Consider the following 19,018-nt stretch of genomic DNA (forward strand, 5'->3'; position numbering starts at 1 on the left):
AATGCGGCTTGAGATCAAAAGAAAAAGAAAGTTCATTGTACATAGAGGATGACATGCGGGTCCCATGAGTCAGCAGCTTACTCTACATTTCCAAGGCGGCAGGGGATCAAAAGAAAAAGGAAATAGCCAAAAATCAGAGGGTGAAAAAAAATCCAAGAAAAGAAACTTTTATTGTACATAGAGGATGACATGCGGGTCCCATGAGCCAGCAGGTTCCTCAACGTTTCAAACGTGGCATGAGAACAAAATAAAAAGGCAAGTGACCAAATATCAGGTGCCCAAAAAAACTCCAAGAAAAGAAAGTTGATTGTACATAGAGGATGACATGCGGGTGCCATTTTGCAGCAGCTTACTCAACGTTTCCAAGGCGGCAGGGGATCAAAAGAAAAATGAAATAGCCAAAAATCAGAGGGTGAAAAAACCAAGAAAATAAACTTTTATAGTACATAGAGGATGACATGCGGGTCCCATGAGCCAGCAGGTTCCTTAACGTTTCAAACGTGGCATGAGATCGAAAGAAAAAGGCAAGTGACCAAATACCAGGAGCCAAAAATAATTCAAGAAAAGAAACTTGATTGTACATAGAGGATGACATGTGGGTCTCATTTAGCAGCAGCGGTATCACCGTTTGAGAGGCGGCACGTGATCGAAAGAAAAAGGCAAGTGACCGAATACCAGGTGCCAAAAAAATCCAAGAAAAGAAAATTTTATAGTACATAGAGGATGACATGCGGGTCTCATTTAGCAGAAGCAATATCACCGTTTGAGAGGCGGCACGGGATCGAAAGAAAAGGCAAGTGACCAAATATCAGGTGCCAAAAAGAATCCAAGAAAAATAAAGTTTTATAGTACATAGAGGATGACATGCGGGTCCCATTTAGCAGCGGCGGTCTCACCGTTTGAGAGGCGGCACGGGACCGAAAGAAAAAGGCAAGTGACCAAATATGAGGTGCCAAAAAAACTCCAAGAAAAGAAAGTTGATTGCACATAGAGGATGACATGCGGGTCCCATTTAGCAGAAGCGGTCTCAATGTTTCCAAGACGGCACGGGATCAAAAGAAAAAGGAAGTAGCGAGAAATCAGGGGGTAAAAAAATCCAAGAAAAGAAAGAATTTTAGTTCATATAGGATGACATGCGGGACCCATGATCCTGCATCGTAAACGGCTCGATCGGAGAGCATTGAACGAGATGGCTTGATCGAGAAAAAAAACAATGCTAGAGAGGTTGCCATCTGGGCCCTACATCCCTGGGCGGTGCGGATTTGCGTTGACTCGGCCGGCGAACCCGAGAATTCGTGATGCACCACGTCCCGGGCCACCATACGCAACGTTTTGGACGTTTTCATCGGGCTAGGTGGCCTCAAAAACGAGGAAAAAAGTTTTGACATGCACCACGGAGAGACCAAAAATCGTCGGCTATGGTGCAGCAGCAACCACGGCGCGACTTCAACTTCGTCGGCCATGGCAACTTTTCTTGTAGTGGTGGGCTCAAATATATCATCAAGCTTAGCCGATAGTTTTTCAGCTAATTTCTTATATTGTTGTTCTAACTCACGAACTTTGCATGCTACTTCATGAATAAATTGGTTGTATATAGTACCATTACCTTTATCGATTCCGGGATTCTTGACTGTGATCATCTTTACTAGATCTTCCACGGAGTACTCTGGTGTTGGAGCATTGCTATAGTCTAGTTCTTCATGGGCTTCACCTTCTCTGTCGACCCTCATCATCTTATAATCTTCAACAGGGTTTGGTTCTGGCTTACCTACAAATCTTGCAACTATTATAGTTTGCTTTGAGCTATGTTCCCCAATTGTGCATCAACGGTCTTTGTCCTTTCATGTAGAACTTTAATATCATTCTTAAGAGAAACAATTCGATTAGATAAATTCCCTAACATAGTGCTATGATTATCAGTAAGCTTTGTAAGGGTGCTATTCTGTTCAGTTTGAGCATGCGTAGTTTTTTTTTAAAGTGTTTTCAATTGAAACATCACCATTGCTTGCTCCACTACCATTAGTGTAATTATTGTTTTGAACTTTTGTAGTATTAGTATATTTCTTTGGAAAATTAAAGCCATAGTTTTGACTCTTCCATGCAGGGTGAAAGAACATTTCATCATCTTTGAGTTTTGTGTGTTTGTTAACAACACCAGTGACAATTTAACCGTGTGCTAAGTGGTTTACAGTTTAGGAAAAGATATCACAGGAAAATCTCGACTCACTCAAAAAGGAAGAAAAGAAGGAGGAACCTGGAGTCTGGCCCAGGCCGGCACTGCCGGCAACACCGGGCCGGCACTGCCGGTGTGTGCACCCCAGCACTGCCGGCGATTCCAGGCCGGCACTACCGGTGAGTGCACCCCGGCACTGCCGGCGTTTCTGGCCCGGCACTGCCGGCCTGCCTGTTGGCTGCTGTTTCGAAAAAGTGGCCGGCACTACCGGCGCCTCAAGGCCGGCACTGCCGGCGATTCGTCTCCAACGGGCAGAAAAGCTGGAGGGGTATAAATACCCCCTTCACCTACCTTGGAAGGTTGCTCAAACCCTAAGATCTTCATCCTCCATTGCTGAGCCACCAAGAACAACAAAATAGCCAGATCTCCTCCCTCAACCACCCAAATCACTTGTGCTTTGGAGAATCGAAGGAGAAGACCCCGATCTACATCCTCACCGAAGTGTTTCTCATTTCCCCCTCTTATGCTTGAGGGCCCCTTTGCTAGTGCTCCTCTTTGGATCCCTAGTTGATTTGTGTTGATGTATTGTTGATTGATTGTTGTGTTGTAACAGATTTGGGAGCCTCCAATTCAGTTGTGGATGTGTGCCCCAAGAACCTTGTAAAGGCCCGGTTTCCGCCTCGAGGAAATCCCTTAGTGGAAGTGGGCTAGGCCTTCGTGGCGTTGCTCACCGGAGATCTGAGTGAAGCCTTTGTGGCTGTTGGTTTGGCTTTCGTAGCAACCACACTCCTCCAAACGTAGACGTACCTTCTTGCAAAGGAAGGGAACTACGGGAATCATCTCTGTGTCATCGCGTGCTCCACTCTCGGTTACCTCTATCCTATTCTATCTCTTGTATTGCTTAGCTATATCTTGCTTAGTTGTTTGCCTTGTCATATAGGTAAATTCACTTAGTTGCATATCTAGAGAATTTACCTTTGTGTCAAGCCTAAATTGAAAAAGAACTAAAAATTGGTTAGCACCTATTCACCCCACCCCCCTCTAGGTGCGGCATACGATCCTTTCAATTGGTATCAGAGCCTCGGCTCTTATTTCGGGCTTAACCGCCTAAGAGTATGCCAGACGATGGACCTTCGGAAGGGGAGGCTAGGTCGGTCACCATGGATGATATCAATTCGTTGAAGTCATCCATGGATGCTCAAATGGAAAGCATGAGAAAAATGATTTCCGAGCTTTTGACTCCTCCCCGTCCCGTGGCTCCCACCATGGAGGTTAATGTCACGGATGCGGTAGTAGAGGGTGATACTTCGGTATTACCTTCCGCTACCACACCCGAGGATGGTGATAACTTAAACACTATCAAACCCCCCATTGCATCTCCCAAGGGAACTAGTGGAAGTGAGAGCTACAATCGAGTACCTCCACCTCTTCTATCTCCCGATATACCGGTTCCCCATCCTCATATAAACATCCGGGGCGACCCACCTAAGTTTTCCGTTAATGATTACGATACTTGGCAATTTGAGTTTAGCTCTCATGTTCGCAGTGCCTCCAATGAACTTTGGAGAATCATCGTGGAAGGCTTCAAGCCTTACAACCCCAACAAGTTGACTAGAAGAGAAGCGGTTGGTAGTCAACTCAACAACACCGCCTTGCACATGATTCAAACTAGTGTGGGGACAAAGGAGTTGTCTCGTGTTCGGCATTTCACCACCGCCAAGGATGCTTGGGATGGTTTGGCCGCGAGTTGCATTGGAAGTGAGAGCACAAGAAGGAACAAGTATAATGCTCTTCGGAATAAAGCCGAAGGATTCATGAGGCTTCCGGATGAAGATCATGAAGACATGTATGGAAGACTTCTCACCGTTGCCGACGCCTTCCGGAATGTTGGAGCCACTCACATTAATGACTCTTGGATCAAGGAGAAGTACATTGAGTGCATGATGCCGTTCGAGCCTACTGATGTCAAGACTCTTGTCGGAAGAGAATGCTATGCCTCTCTCACCTCTCAACAAGCCATGCACGAGATTCAAGCTCTCAAGGTGCTTGAGCAAAACTCTCATGATTCCCGCAATCGTGCCATTGGGATGACAAAAGGGTCCAACCTTGCCTTGGTGGTCAACCCCGTGCAAGAAGTGATTCCTCAAGAATCCTATAGGGCATCTTGGAGCATGACCTATCCGGAAGACTTGGAACACCACTACCATGACCACATGGCGTTCCATGCAAACACCTTTTGGATTGATCCTTCCAAGGCCAAGGAGGACAACATCAAGAGAAACAACTCAAGGGGTCCCTCAAGCTCGGGCCCAAGAACAAGATCTTGCTACAATTGCAATGACAAGCGCCATTTCATTGCCGAATGTCCCTATGAGAATAGGGAGACTCATGGTGGAAGGCTCATCCCCAAGGACAGGAGCAAAGACTCAAAGGGCAAATATTCAAAGCCCCCCAACAAGAAATTCTATAACAAGAACAAGAAGGGCAAAAGGCCCTCAAGGATTGTACTAGTGGCTAATGAAGAATACTCTTCCGATGAGATTGAAAGTGCTAGTGATGATGAAGAGGAAAGCTCAAGAGAAGTGGCCGCCATTGTCACCACCAACATTCCCTCTTCCTCTCTCTTTGATTCACCCAATGAGAACCCTCAATGCAAGAATGCACATTGCTTCATGGCAAGGTCCACCTTGGACACATCTATTGTGCTATCAACACAAGAAGAGTATACCTCCGAAGATGATGATGTTGATGATGAAGAAGATGCAACCTCAAATGGATTGGTTGCCCTTGCCTCCCTCTCTACTAACTCTTCATCAACAAGTGAATCTCCCAATGAGGTCATTCATGTGGAGGAAGAAAGTTGCCTCATGGCTAAATCTTCCGAGGTATCATCTCCCAACCCCTCTACGCCTAACATTTCTAATGATCTAGGGGTTGACCCCGCTAGTCTAAAAGTGAAACAAGAAATGCTAGAGTTTGATGATTTCATTAGTAACCTAAAAGGTAACACTAAGAAGCATGTTTCAAGTCTCATGGTTCGTATAGCTCAACTAAATGATACTCTTGAGAAAAAGTGCCAAATAGAGAGAGAAAACTCTCTAGAAATACATGCTCTTAAAAATGCTCTTGAGGAATGTCAAGAAACTATAGCTTCTCTTGAAGAGAGACTAGAAAATCTTGAAGAACCTCAAGATAAACTTAACAAGCTCACTAAAGCTAGAGATCTTGCTAGAGCTAAGACTAAAGTGCTTATAAAGGAAAAGGCCAAATTTGGTGTTGATCATGAGAAACTTGTGAAGGATCTAGATGAACTAGACAAGGCTCACAAAGCCTTGAAGAGTGAATACTCTCTCCTCTCCGAGTCTTATGAGCAACTTCAAATTAGGCTTGCTTCATATGACATACCTAGTACCTCTACTCCTTCATGTGAACATGCAAATATTATTGAGGAAAATGCTAGGTTGAAAGATGAACTTGCTAAGGCCTCCTCTCCCCAAAGTAAACTTTCCTTGGATGATCTTTTGAGTAAGCAAAGGTCAAACAATGGGAAGGAGGGACTTGGTTTTAATACCAAGGCTAAGAATGCAAACAAGAAAAAGGCTAAGCCCGCACATGAGAAAGTTAATGGTGAAACCCGAAAGGGCAAAACCATTAATAATGATGGTGCGGGAATAGATAACCCTCACTATGTTCTCTTTAAAGATTATTATGGTGATGTTTATGCTAAATATGTTGGTCCATATGATGGTTATGTTGCTTGGTCTATTTGGGTCCCAAAGACCCTTGTTGCTAACAAAAGAGGACCCATTGAAAAATGGGTACCTAAATCCAAGAATTGATCTCATGTAGGACTATGCCGCCGGAGGTTCAAAATGGGTACTTGATAGTGGATGTACAAGTCATATGACCGGCGGCAAGAACCTCGTCAAGGAGTTGAGGCCAAACATAAATCATATCACCGTCTCCTTTGGCGATAATTCTACATCCGAGGTATTGGGTTTTGGCAAGGTTGTGGTTGCACACAACATTACTCTTGTGGATGTCATGCTTGTCAAAACCCTTGGTTACAATTTGCTTTCCGTTTCCGCCCTTGGCAAGATGAGTTTCGCCGTCTTTATTGATAATGATATTGTGGTCCTCTTGTGGAGCAAGACTCTAAAAGTCGCATTCGTTGGGTATCGTGAACACAACTTGTATGTGGTGGACTTTTCGGGGACCACCACGACAAGTGCGATGTGCCTATTCGGAAAGGCGGACGTGGGTTGGTTGTGGCATCGCCGCCTAGCCCATGTCAACATGAGAACTTTGCAAAGTCTTCACAAGGGGAACCATATTGTGGGACTAATGGAAAATGTGTCTTTTGCCAAAGATCGTGTTTGTAGGGCTTGTGTTGAAGGCAAAATGCATGACTCTCCGCATCCAAGCAAGACCATCATCTCTTCCAAGAGGATCTTGGAGCTCCTTCATGTGGATCTCTTTGGTCCCGTTACTCATGCAAGTCTTGGTGCGAAGAAACATTGCTTGGTGATTGTTGATGACTACTCAAGATACACTTGGGTCTACTTTCTCAAGATGAAAGATGAGACTCAACAAATATTCATTGACTTTGCTACCGAGGTGCAATGCCAACACAACCTCCTCATTATGGCAATAAGAAGTGACAACGGCTCCGAGTTCAAGAACTACACACTCAATGATTTTCTTCGTGATGAGGGGATTCGACATCAATATTCCGCTGCTTACACCCCTCAACAAAATGGTGTTGCGGAGAGGAAGAACCGGACTCTTATGGATATGGCAAGGTCTATGATGGCGGAGTATAAATCCCGCTATAACTTTTGGGCTGAAGCCATCTCCACCGCTTGTCACTCCTCTAACCGGCTCTATCTCCGCAAGGGCTTGAACAAGACTCCATATGAAATACTCACCGGGAACAAGCCTAATATCTCATACTTCAAGGTGTTCGGGTGTAAGTGTTTCTACAAAATCAAAGGTGTTCGTTTATCTAAATTTGCTCCTAAAGCTTTGGAGGGTATATTTGTTGGTTACGGTGCCGAGTCTCACACTTATAGAATCTTTGATATAGCCTCCGGGATTATCATTGAATCTTGTAGTGTGAGGTTCGAAGAAAATGATGGCTCCCAAGTGGGGCAAGTTGATGTATGTGCAGGTGATGAAATACCTCAAGATGCCATAGTAAGAATGGGTGTGGGATTTTTCCGCCCCATTGAGGGACACGGTGTGGCGTCTCGGGAAGGACTATGCTCTACCACGGTGGAGCCCTCATCTTCTCAACATCAACAAACCCCATCAAGTGAAGCAAATGATGCACCAACCCAAGAACAAGAACAAAACTCTCCCTCTTGTGTGCAAGATCAAGGATAAGATCAAGGACAAGATCAAGGACAAGATCAAGGACATGATCAAGGTCAAGATCAACCAAGAATTCATGATGGCTCCGACAAGTATCCATTGGATATTTGCTCCGCACCAAATGATGTCCAAGATCAAGCACATGAGGTTGAGCACTCTCAAGAAATTGAAGTTGCTCAAGTTGAAGGTCAAGACGGGGACCCAAAAGATCAAGTTGATCAAGTGATACCTCCAAGGCCAAGAAGAACCAAGGAGGAGATCGAGGCCCGTCGTCTAGCAAGAAGAGAAAGGAACCTTGAGCTTCGTGATCACACTCATGATAAGGTTCTTGGTGATATAAGGGCAAAGGTTTCCACAAGAAGGCAATTGGCTAATTTTAGCAACCATCATGCTTATATCTCCTTAGTGGAACCCAAGAAAGTATTTGAAGCCCTTGAAGATTCGGATTGGTTGGAAGCTATGCACGAAGAACTGAACAACTTCAAGCGCAACAAAGTATGGACCTTAGTAGAGAAGCCAAAGGGGTGCCGCAATGTTATTGGCACTAAATGGATATTCAAGAACAAGCAAGATGAGTTTGGCAATGTTGTGAGGAACAAGGCAAGATTGGTGGCTCAAGGGTTCTCTCAAGTTGAGGGAATTGACTTTGGAGAAACCTATGCTCCCGTGGCTCGCCTTGAGTCCATCCGTATCCTTCTTGCTTATGCATCGCATCATAACTTTAAGTTACAACAAATGGATGTGAAAAGTGCATTTCTTAATGGTCCTTTGCATGAAGAGGTTTATGTTAAGCAACCCCCGGGGTTCGAGGATCTCAACTTCCCTAACCATGTCTACAAGCTTGATAAAGCCCTTTATGGTCTCAAACAAGCTCCTAGAGCTTGGTATGAGCACCTTAAGGAATTATTGGTAGACCGTGGGTTTGATGTTGGGCTAATCGATCCCACTCTTTTTACTAAGAGGGTCAATGGGGAGCTTTTCGTTTGCCAATTATATGTTGATGATATTATCTTTGGCTCTACTAACAAAGCTTTCAATGATGAATTCTCAAAGCTTATGACCGATAGGTTTGAGATGTCTATGATGGGAGAGATGAAGTTCTTCCTTGGTTTTGAGATCAAGCAATTGAGAGGAGGAACCTTCATCAACCAAGCAAAATATCTCCAAGACATGCTCAAGAGGTTCAAGATGACCGAGATGAAAGGTGTTGCCACTCCTATGGTTACCAAATGTCATCTTGCACTTGATCCCAATGGTAAAGAGGTGGATCAAAAGGTATATCGCTCCATGATTGGATCCTTGCTTTACCTTTGTGCATCTAGACCGGACATAGTGTTGAGTGTTGGTGTGTGTGCAAGGTATCAAGCTTCTCCTAAGGAGAGCCACATGATAGCTCTCAAAAGAATCTTTCGATATTTGGTTGATACCCCAAGATATGGTATTTGGTACCCCAAAGGCTAAATTTTTATTCTCAATGGATACACCGATGCGGATTGGGCGGGAGATAAGGATGATAGGAAATCAACCTCTGGGGCTTGCCAATTTCTTGGTAGGTCCTTGGTGTGTTGGTCATCTAAGAAGCAAAATTGTATATCTCTCTCCACCGCTGAAGCCGAATATGTTGCCGCCGCAAGTGGATGCACTCAATTGTTATGGATGAGGCAAACTTTAAAGGAATACGGTGTCATTTGTGATGAAGTGCCTCTATTATGTGACAATGAAAGTGCCATCAAGATTGCCTATAATCCGGTGCAACATTCAAGAACGAAGCATATTGAGATCCGGAATCATTTCATTAGGGGTCATGTTGCCCGTGGTGATATTGAGCTCATCTATGTTCCTACCAAAGATCAACTTGCCGATATATTCACGAAGCCTCTTGATGAAGCAAGGTTCACTTATTTGAGGAATGATCTAAACATCATTGATTCAAGGAGTATAGCTTGATCATCTTGCAAACACACCTTCGTCTCGAAACTTTATTTGGTTTAGATGTGGGCATGGAAATAGGGGGAGTGCGGTTTAAATTATTGAGCTATCCCTCCCCCCATAATGCCAACATTAAGATATCATTCTCGTTATATCATATGTTGATATGTGAGCTTCAATGATGAGTAGTGGCTTGGACCCAAGATATATCTTCGCGGTGCCATGCCATAGCACTCATATATGGTGGCCTAGGCCACCACACTCTTCCTTGTGAAGAGTTGGAGTTATTTGGATCTTATCGCCTTTTATTTGACATATCTTTTGTTCTTATGGGAAATCACTCATGTTTGGACTTCATTTGCATTTTTTTTGCAAATATGAGTGATATCGTACCATCAACAGTGTGCTCTTTCTATCCTAAGCCCCACCTTTCCTAAAAGAAACCATTTCTATCTCCATATGCTAAAACTTTGCAAACTTTCGAGGGGTCGTTGGGCTGTGGACTGCTTCGGTGGCACTGCCGGTACCTCCACCCCGGCACTGCCGGCCTCGGCTGGGCGGCACTGCCGCTGGGGGCGTGGTTTAAGTTGAGGGCCCGCAGGGGAAGTTAGGGCAACTGTCCCTTTTTCTTCCCCATCGTGCGTCCCTCTCCTCTCTCCCGTTCCCGACCCCAGCCGTCGCCGCCGTCGCCGCCTGCCCTCCGGCCGCCGTCCCGGGATCTCCTTCCTCCTCTGGTCGGTGGATCCGGGCAGGGCCCCCTCCCCTCCATGGCTTCTTCCTCCGGTTAGTTTCCCTCCTCTCTCTCTCTCCCTCTCTAGATTGGGTAGACCTCTCTAGAAGAAAGATGGGTGGACGATTCTCTCCGTAAGTTTTGCCATAGAGGTGGATAATCTTGTGCATGGTGCTGTGAAATTTTGAGGAACAATGGTTGAGTCTAGAGCAGATCTGGAGTATTTCCCTGTTGACCGGCACTGCCGCCCCTGCCTCACCTTGACAGCTGTTGGGCCGGCTGCTACTGCCCTGTCTCACCGCAGCTGCCTTGCGGTCGGGCCCGGCTGGCAGCCCATACCACCACGGCTGCTTGCAGTGAAGCTGAGTCCAGATCATCTTTAGCCTCTTCCTGTTGTATCTTAAACATATCATTCATCATGCTTTGTTTATCAAGTTTGCTCTGTTTTAGTGTACCTTATCCTATGCTTCTTCCACCCTTTGCTCTCACATGTGCAGGTGGTGACCCTCATCGCTTCAACTCAGGAAAACGGACTGTACCGAGTGACTTTGAAGCTGAAATCCTACCTGTGAAGAAGTCGTCTCGTCGGGAGAAGAACATGGCTCCGGCTGAACCTCGAGCTAATCTCATCAGGAGGTTGAGAGGCATGCCTGTTGGGAAGTGGCCCGATAATGAGTATGCTCGATTGCGTCAGACCAACATCTACACCACTCCCAAGGCCACCAATTGCTCTGAGCTGTTCTGGACTAAGTATCAAGAGAAGATTTTTGACGATCTCTATGCTAATGCCACCTATAAAGTCGCTCCTATGCATCACATCAACTTTACTCACATGGATAGACATGCCCAATACTTTGCAGAAGCTCGAGAGATTTGTGAGCAGTTTGGTCTCTTTCCACTCATGAAGTTCCATCATCCTTACAGTGTGGATGTGATTGGGCAATTCTTTGCCACAGTTTATGTTGACAATGATGATGCCAAGACTATGACTTGGATGACAGAGGGTCGCTTGTTACATGGCACTTGGGACCAATTTGCAGCTTGTCTTGGTTATCCGGTGCTCCCTGACAATGCAGACGGATATTTTAGAGCTCACAACACTCCCAAGCCCATTGAGAAGGCTCTCCTTGCTGATCTTTATCTTGAAGGAGAAGTGGTATATGGATCTCAGAAATTTCTTCGCCCGGTGTATGACATCCTTCTCCGCATTTATCGAGAGGTCCTTAATCCCAAGGTTGGTTGCGTTGATCAAATCTATGGATACCTTGGGAACTTGTTATATCTCTCTCATCAGCACCGTGACTCTGGGCTTTAGCTTGATGTGATGGACTTTCTGTGGAATGAGTTTTGGGCATGCATTATAGCTCGCAAGGCTCCTGTTTTTGCTCCTTACTTCATGCTCTTCATATGCTCACGTTGGGACAATGCTGGATATGGCATACTCTCTGATGAGGTAGGTGTATTGGTACCTCACAAGGCTAAGGATCTCAAGGTCAAGACTCACGACAACCCTCCTCGTCTTCCCAATGATGAGGATTCTGCTGAAGAAGACTCTGATTTGGAGTTTGCACCTCCTGCTGACAATGGCTGGGTTGCTCGCATAGAGGCCAAGTTGGCCAAGATGTTCTGTCTCAAGTCTGACATCAACAGGCGTCAGTATCAGGCTCATAGGGAGCGGAAAATGGACAGGAGGAACACAAAGCTCATCATGCGCAAGTTGGATATTCCTGTTGAAAGTGGATCTGAGGAGGTCATCACTCCTGAAGAAGAATGGCTCTCTAAGCATGGCAATGTGACTGAGTTTGAACAGCTTGGGCTTCCCGGTCCTTCTCGCCGTCGGCGCCCTCCTAGTGATGATGTTGAGCCCGCCGAGTCTGAAGATGATGAAGAGACGGAGGATGAGTGAGCTCTCATGGGACGTTGTAGCATCGCTTCTTTTCTCCTTTTTGGTGTCTTGATGCCAAAGGGGGAGAAGAAGGTCTAGTAGGACTTGCACGGGATTTGCTAGGGTGGTTTGAGGGCTCAAGCATTTGCTTTTTATCATTCCGTTAAAGCTTGTGTCCTCCATTTATCTTCTATGTTATGTTGAACCTTATCTTGTGTTTTATGTGTGGTGAACTATTGCTATGTGTGGTGAACTATTGCTATGGTTTCGGTATTCTATATGGTTGAGAGTATTGTCATGGATTGGTATGATCATCTTATATCTCATATTGTCTATGGATCTATCTCAAATTGATACTTGATGTGATTATGGGATTCTTGTTCATGATATTGAGGCTATTGTCTTGAAATGTTAAGGATGTCAGTATGAAAGGGTATGATCTTAACTTGTCATCTTTTATCTTTTCCCATACATTATATGTCTTATGTCTTATGAGCATTGTGCTTACTATCTTGTAAGTTGAAGTTGCTCTATACCTAATGTGTGCATATATATATATATTCTTGCACTAAATTTCTCGCATGCACACATCTAGGGGGAGTTTCTCTCTTCTGTCAAACATATAGATATTCTTGCTCTATTCTTTGCAAAATCCCGGTATTGTCATCAAACACAAAAAAGGGGGAGATTGAAAGAACATTTCATGATCTCTGAGTTTTGTGTGTTTGTTAACAACACCGGTGACAATTTAACCGTGTGCTAAGTGGTTTACAGTTTAGGAAAAGATATCACAGGAAAATCTCGACTCACTCAAAAAGGAAGAAAAGAAGGAGGAACCTGGAGTCTGGCCCAGGCCGGCACTGCCGGCAACACCCGGCCGGCACTGCCGGTGTGTGCACCCCGGCACTGCCGGCAATTCCAGGCCGGCACTGCCGGTGAGTGCACCCCGGCACTGCCGGCGATTCTGGCCCGGCACTGCCGGCCTGCCTGTTGGCTGCTGTTTCGAAAAAGTGGCCGGCACTGCCGGCGCCTCAAGGCCGGCACTGCCGGCGATTCGTCTCCAACGGGCAGAAAAGCTGGGGGGGTATAAATACCCCCCTTCACCTACCTTGGAAGGTTGCTCAAACCCTAAGATCTTCATCCTCCATTGCTGAGCCACCAAGAACACCAAAATAGCCAGATCTCCTCCCTCAACCACCCAAATCACTTGTGCTTTGGAGAATCGAAGGAGAAGACCCCGATCTACATCCTCACCGAAGCGTTTCTCATTTCCCCCTCTTATGCTTGAGGGCCCCTTTGCTAGTGCTCCTCTTTGGATCCCTAGTTGATTTGTGTTGATGTATTGTTGATTGATTGTTGTGTTGTAACAGATTTGGGAGCCTCCAATTCGGTTGTGGATGTGTGCCCCAAGAACCTTGTAAAGGCCCGGTTTCCGCCTCGAGGAAATCCCTTAGTGGAAGTGGGCTAGGCCTTCGTGGCGTTGCTCACCGGAGATCTGAGTGAAGCCTTTGTGGCTGTTGGTTTGGCTTTCGTAGCAACCACACTCCTCCAAACGTAGACGTACCTTCTTGCAAAGGAAGGGAACTACGGGAATCATCTCCGTGTCATCGCGTGCTCCACTCTCGGTTACCTCTATCCTATTCTATCTCTTGTATTGCTTAGCTATATCTTGCTTAGTTGTTTGCCTTGTCATATAGGTAAATTCACTTAGTTGCATATCTAGAGAATTTACCTTTGTGTCAAGCCTAAATTGAAAAGGAACTAAAAATTGGTTAGCACCTATTCACCCCCCCCCCCTCTAGGTGCGGCATACGATCCTTTCACAGGGTTATAAGGATTTCTTCCTATGAAGTCTACTTCCTCAACATTAAAATTGGTGATGACATTAACTTGGGTACTTTCCTTACCCTTAAGAATATTTAAAAGCTCATCTACCTTTGAAGCAAGCTCTTCATTGTTACCTTCGGTGATTAAATTCACCTTTCTTGAGGAGGATCTTTCTACATGCCATTGGGCATGGTTGCCTGCATATCATGTAGAAATATTCTTGCCAGTTCAACCGGCTTGCTCATGAATGTTCCTCCAGTTGCAGTATCAAGCATAGACTTTGACATTGGGTTAAAGGCATTATAAAACAAGTGTAAAATTAACCAGTCCTCCATTCCATGACTTGGACAGTTCATGGTGGCTTCTTTCATCTTTTCCCCTGCAAGCGCTAGTGGCTCGCGGTTTTCTTATCTAAAACATGTAATATTAGAACGCAACTGCATTCATCCTATGAAGTAATAGTGCCTTTAGGCAAAGCCATATCAACCAGACTTTTGCTTTTCCTCTTAGTGAAAAATGAAACAAGCGTAATTTTACCGCATTGGGGTCAACATCTTTCATGCGCATCATGTCATATATTTCAGTAAATGTATTCAAGTGCATACCTGAATCCTCAGCGGCTGAGCCTCCAAATTGGTTCTGCTGAACCAAACTCAAAAGGTTAGGCTTAATTTCAAAGTTCTCCGCTGTAACAGCGGGCTGAGTTATGGGTGCACGAATAAAATTATCATTGGGGATAACATATTCCCAAAGCTTCTTTTCTGCGATGGCGATTATCTTTTTGCTATTTTCTCCTATGATTGTAAAAGAAGAAGTAACTATTTTTTTTGGGTTTTCAAGTAGAGAATAAAATAATAAACTAATAACAGTGAATAAAAACTTAAAAAAAAACTGACTAACAAGGTCTCTAGTAACCTTACCGGAATAGCGAAATTTCTTCCCCGGCAATGGCGCTAGAAAAAAAGTTGATACCTTCGATCTGGATTACAGATTGTAGTATGATAACTTTTTACCTAGTAGACCTAGGTTTAATCTGGATTACAGATTGTAGTATGATTACGGATCTACAAGACTTGCTAGTTAATTTGATTTTATGTTTACAAGACCTATCTAGTTTACTTTTAAAGGGGTTGTGTTCAATGATGGAAAATAGGCTAGGGTTAAGGTTTCTCCTACAACTATGCATACATATATAATTGAAGCGCAAATGTGTAACAAATAAAATGGAGATAAGAGATTTGTGAGAAGCACATCCTTAAATACTCTTGCCCCTAAAGCCAGAGGTGACAAGAGTCTATTGGCCCAACCACTGTTCCCACAACTGCGAGCAACACCAGTTATTGAGCATATGCATACAAACCAAAGCATTACGCTAGATGATTGTGTCATGATCCCGAACGAAACACTAGACATGTACCGTTACTTTTCCCTTTCTGTCACTGAGGTTTCGCGGTAGCACGTCGTTCTCCACTCATACCACCTCTTCTCTTGATCGATCCAAATGACATGGATACCTGCAGATCATCGAATTGAGGCAAAGAGACAAGGATACAAGATTGCAAAACTCATAAACGTTGCGAGGATTCACCCCAACCCGCAGTCCGTGAGGACTACTCACATATAATATCAAGATCAATAAGAAAGATAGAAATCATTATGGCAAATACTTGGATTGAAATCACAATATTCTTACAATGGTCGCCAATTCTCAAGGAGATCTCTATTACAATGGTGATGGCTATGGCTATGGAGGAGATTGGAGATGGAATGGATGAACTATGGTGGTGGATCTTCTTCGGTGTGGTGTAGATGGATCTGATGGATGGAGGTTCTATTTGGCGATGAATGGCTCTCTTTTTGACGTCGGGTCCTTCATAGAACTTATCAGGTTTGACCTCGGAAAGGCTACGTCACATAGTACGGGCGCATGGTACGGGCGGGGCTTGCCCATACTAATGCCCATTAAAGTCCTTGGAACCGCATCTTCGAGCCTAGTCAACTTTGATGTACTCTTGACGCAATTTTCTTCAGTAATTGCAGGTCCATTTGTCATAATGACATGATTTCCTGCACATGATTCAAAGATAGGAGAGATTACACATCTTTGCATTAATTAGTCATTAGTAAGAAATTGATAGGTAAACTTAGTCAATTTCTTAACTTAAAAGGTGGCTTATTTCACAGTCATTAACTTCCCCAAGCTTAAACTTGATTGTCCTCGAGCAAGAAACAAAGAACCATAAGGAACTTGGCGGTTAAACCAAAATAACGAGAAAGTAAACTCACTTACAAGTGGTAGCCTTATGAGTCTAGAACTTCTTCCATTTGAAGCTTAGCATAGTTAGAGAAGTGCTAAGAATATAATACAAGCATCGATAACTCGAGCCACGCGTGTGCATTCCCTCTGCCACCAGTGGAGGCCCTAGTCGCAGCCCATCTGGTCGTCGCTCCGTCGTGTGTGACTACATTCTATGCCGCCAGAGCACCCCCCTTTTAGTCTTGCCACCCGCCGCCCCGTCTCGTCTTCGTCCTTGCCCTCATCTTAATTAGAAGAAGGGGATTCCCGACGATAATTATAGGTAAGCCGATGATGGAAAGAAACTATGTCTACACCAACTCGTTAGGACTCTAAGCGTAGAGTATTGTAGCATGCGATATTTTTCCCCTAAGGCTAAATCGGGGTGTAATCAAACTCTTGAGGAAATATCAACTCCCTCACATTTACCTATTCTAGCAAAATACAAGATTAAACATAAATTTCTTATGTCCCCAACTTCCTCGTAGTGGTTGTCAAGAATAGGCCGGGTAAGTGAGATGAAAACAAAACTAAAAAAAAACAAAGCAAAAAAAAAAAAAACAATGGTGCCAGAAAAGTGGCAGCCGTATACTGAGATGGAAACAAAGGAAGAAACTACTAACACATGCAAGATAAATATTTTTGGATTTTTGAAATAAATAAGCGTAGAAAATGAAAGAGCATGTAACTTAAATTAAAAGGTGTCTTTTATGCTTAAATATGGATCGGGGTTTATGTGTTCAGTTGACTATTATATCACAAATATAGCGGCACCAACACATACTTCCTAGACAAGTTAAGAATGACGCAACTTCAGGTTTTTTTTTTTTTTGAGAACATGCACCGTATAATAAATATTGAAAGTTGCAATATCATAACTCATCTCATAAACAAAATATCCACCGTATAGGAGTTATTACAAAGATGAGCATAGTCACGCATGGCAGTTCATTTATCGTGATAGCAGATACAAATACATAGATTAAGTTACTGCTACAAATCTATATTTTAGGGTGAACTACTACCTCTTCATCATGGAGGTGATGTTGATTATGTTGTAAGACTTGAAGGAGCAACTAGGGGATGCTCCGACAACATTTCCCCATTCAATCTTCACAGGTTCTATCTCTATTTCGTGCTTCTTCTTTTTTTGCATGGGGCCGTCTCCCATGAAATTTGCGAAATTCCGCCTTTATAGGCTCCTGAGAATAATTGACGTCTCAACTTCTCAATTTTTGAAAATGCTGGTACCACATGCAATTTGGACCCGTGTGAGCGTCTGACGGTGCCCGCATAGTAATTAGCCCGGATTAGCCTAGCTGTAACGGGAGCAAGAGAAATAAAACTATGGATCATGTCATATATGCGTTTTCCAGGTTTCCATCTAATTTTGAGTACACAGTTGCCCTTATAACTGCACCCTTGGATAAACCCATCGGTTCTCCGTTACAACGCTAACACTTACAAGAATCCTCAAAAGATAATATCAACACACGCTCTTACGTATACATGACGATTGACGTATGTTCTGAAGGACAAGAAGTCGCCCACACATTGGCACAGTTCCAATCTTAGTTGTTCTTCTTGCGTTTCTCGATAAAGAAAAAGAAGGCGAGCGAGGCGATGGAAAAGGTAGAGAAGACGCCGGCGGCGACCTTGATGGAGGTCGTGACGCCGGTGATGCTGACGACGTCAAAGGTGGCGCCGGGCAAGGTCTGGCCGTAGGCGACCTTCGTGCCGGAGGCGTCGAGAGCGTAGGCGCGCACGAAGTAGGTGGCGGTGGGGATGTCGAGGGCGACGCGGTACTCGACCGTGCCGGTGGCGGCGTAGGCCTGCTCGGTGACCTTGAACTGGCAGGTCTTGTCCTTCTTGAGGTCGTCGTGGGTCTTGCGCCACTCGCGTCCCTTCTGGCTCACCGGCGCGTAGCACAGGCTCACCTTCACCTTCTTGTACTCCGCGTCTGTGCCGGCCGTCGCGTTGAGGGACCACGTCACCGTGATCACGTCCTCGCCGCCGTGAAGAACTGGCCACGGATCAATCAAAGCTTGTCACAATCTGGGCACATGGCCATGTATGCCAAATTGCCAATCCATGACGTGTAGCAAACAAAGGAACATACGGCGCAAGTTAGGAAGCATACCTTGGTTGGGAGTGGGGGAGGCGGTGACCGCGAGGGTTGGTTTCAGCTGCGAGAGCATCGCCGCGCCAGTCACCGACTCCACACACTCTGCGGCGAGGACCACCACCAGCAACGCCATGACCATCCCTTGCCGAGCCATCGATCACTGATCGCTGATCTTCTTCTAGCTTCTGCTGCTCGAACAAATAATTCTGATCCCTGCTGCTGAAAGGAAGGAGGCTGCTGTACTTTGATGGGAAGGATGGAGGACAAACATGTATATGTAGGCGCGTCAGGGGGCGTTGACCGTGTGGCGGGTAGCTTTGCTTTCGTCTAGTCGAGGAGGCGTCCATCCAAAAGTCAAATCTCGTCTGGTTTATGTTTTGTTTTGGCCCTCTCCGGCCGGAGCTGTAGTCTGCTCTAGAGGGGTTCCAAAGGGTCTGGGAGATGAGAAGCGGCGACTGCAGATTAAGCAGCTAGCAGTGCATCGACTAGCTAGAAGTGCAAACAACAGTTGTTCAACCGAGCCGACTGTTGTCTGGTGAAACATTCTCGAAAGAATGAATGGACCGATTGACATCGTCTGTTGGAATTCGCTCATAGATCCATCACATCAAACGGACAAGCAAACCAAGCTCACAGAACTTAAAGCATCTCCAACGGAACGATCCAAACAGGCGATCCGA

At 45.0% G+C, this 19,018-nt stretch overlaps 1 protein-coding gene across 1 annotated transcript; it reads right to left on the minus strand.

The window, feature by feature from the left end:
- Nucleotides 1-17,549: 17,549 nt before the first annotated feature.
- LOC139829953 (probable high-affinity nitrate transporter-activating protein 2.2) lies at nucleotides 17,550-18,594 on the minus strand. Its single transcript, XM_071821495.1, has 2 exons — nucleotides 18,354-18,594; nucleotides 17,550-18,236 (listed from the first exon to the last, which is right to left on the minus strand). The coding sequence occupies exons 1-2, from the start codon at nucleotides 18,490-18,492 to the stop codon at nucleotides 17,785-17,787; spliced, it is 591 nt and encodes a 196-aa protein (XP_071677596.1). The 5' UTR covers nucleotides 18,493-18,594; the 3' UTR covers nucleotides 17,550-17,784.
- Between the last annotated feature and the right edge of the window lie 424 nt (nucleotides 18,595-19,018).

Source organism: Lolium perenne, chromosome 6 (assembly GCF_019359855.2).
Source record: "Lolium perenne isolate Kyuss_39 chromosome 6, Kyuss_2.0, whole genome shotgun sequence".
Classification (NCBI taxonomy): Eukaryota; Viridiplantae; Streptophyta; class Magnoliopsida; order Poales; family Poaceae; genus Lolium; species Lolium perenne.

Coding starts and splice junctions, on each gene's coding strand:
- LOC139829953 (XM_071821495.1), bottom strand. CDS start 18,492: ATGGCTCGGCAAGGGATGGTCATGGCGTTGCTGGTGGTGGTCCTCGCC. Junction 18,237..18,353: donor CTCCCCCACTCCCAACCAAG/GTATGCTTCCTA, acceptor ATCCGTGGCCAG/TTCTTCACGGCGGCGAGGAC.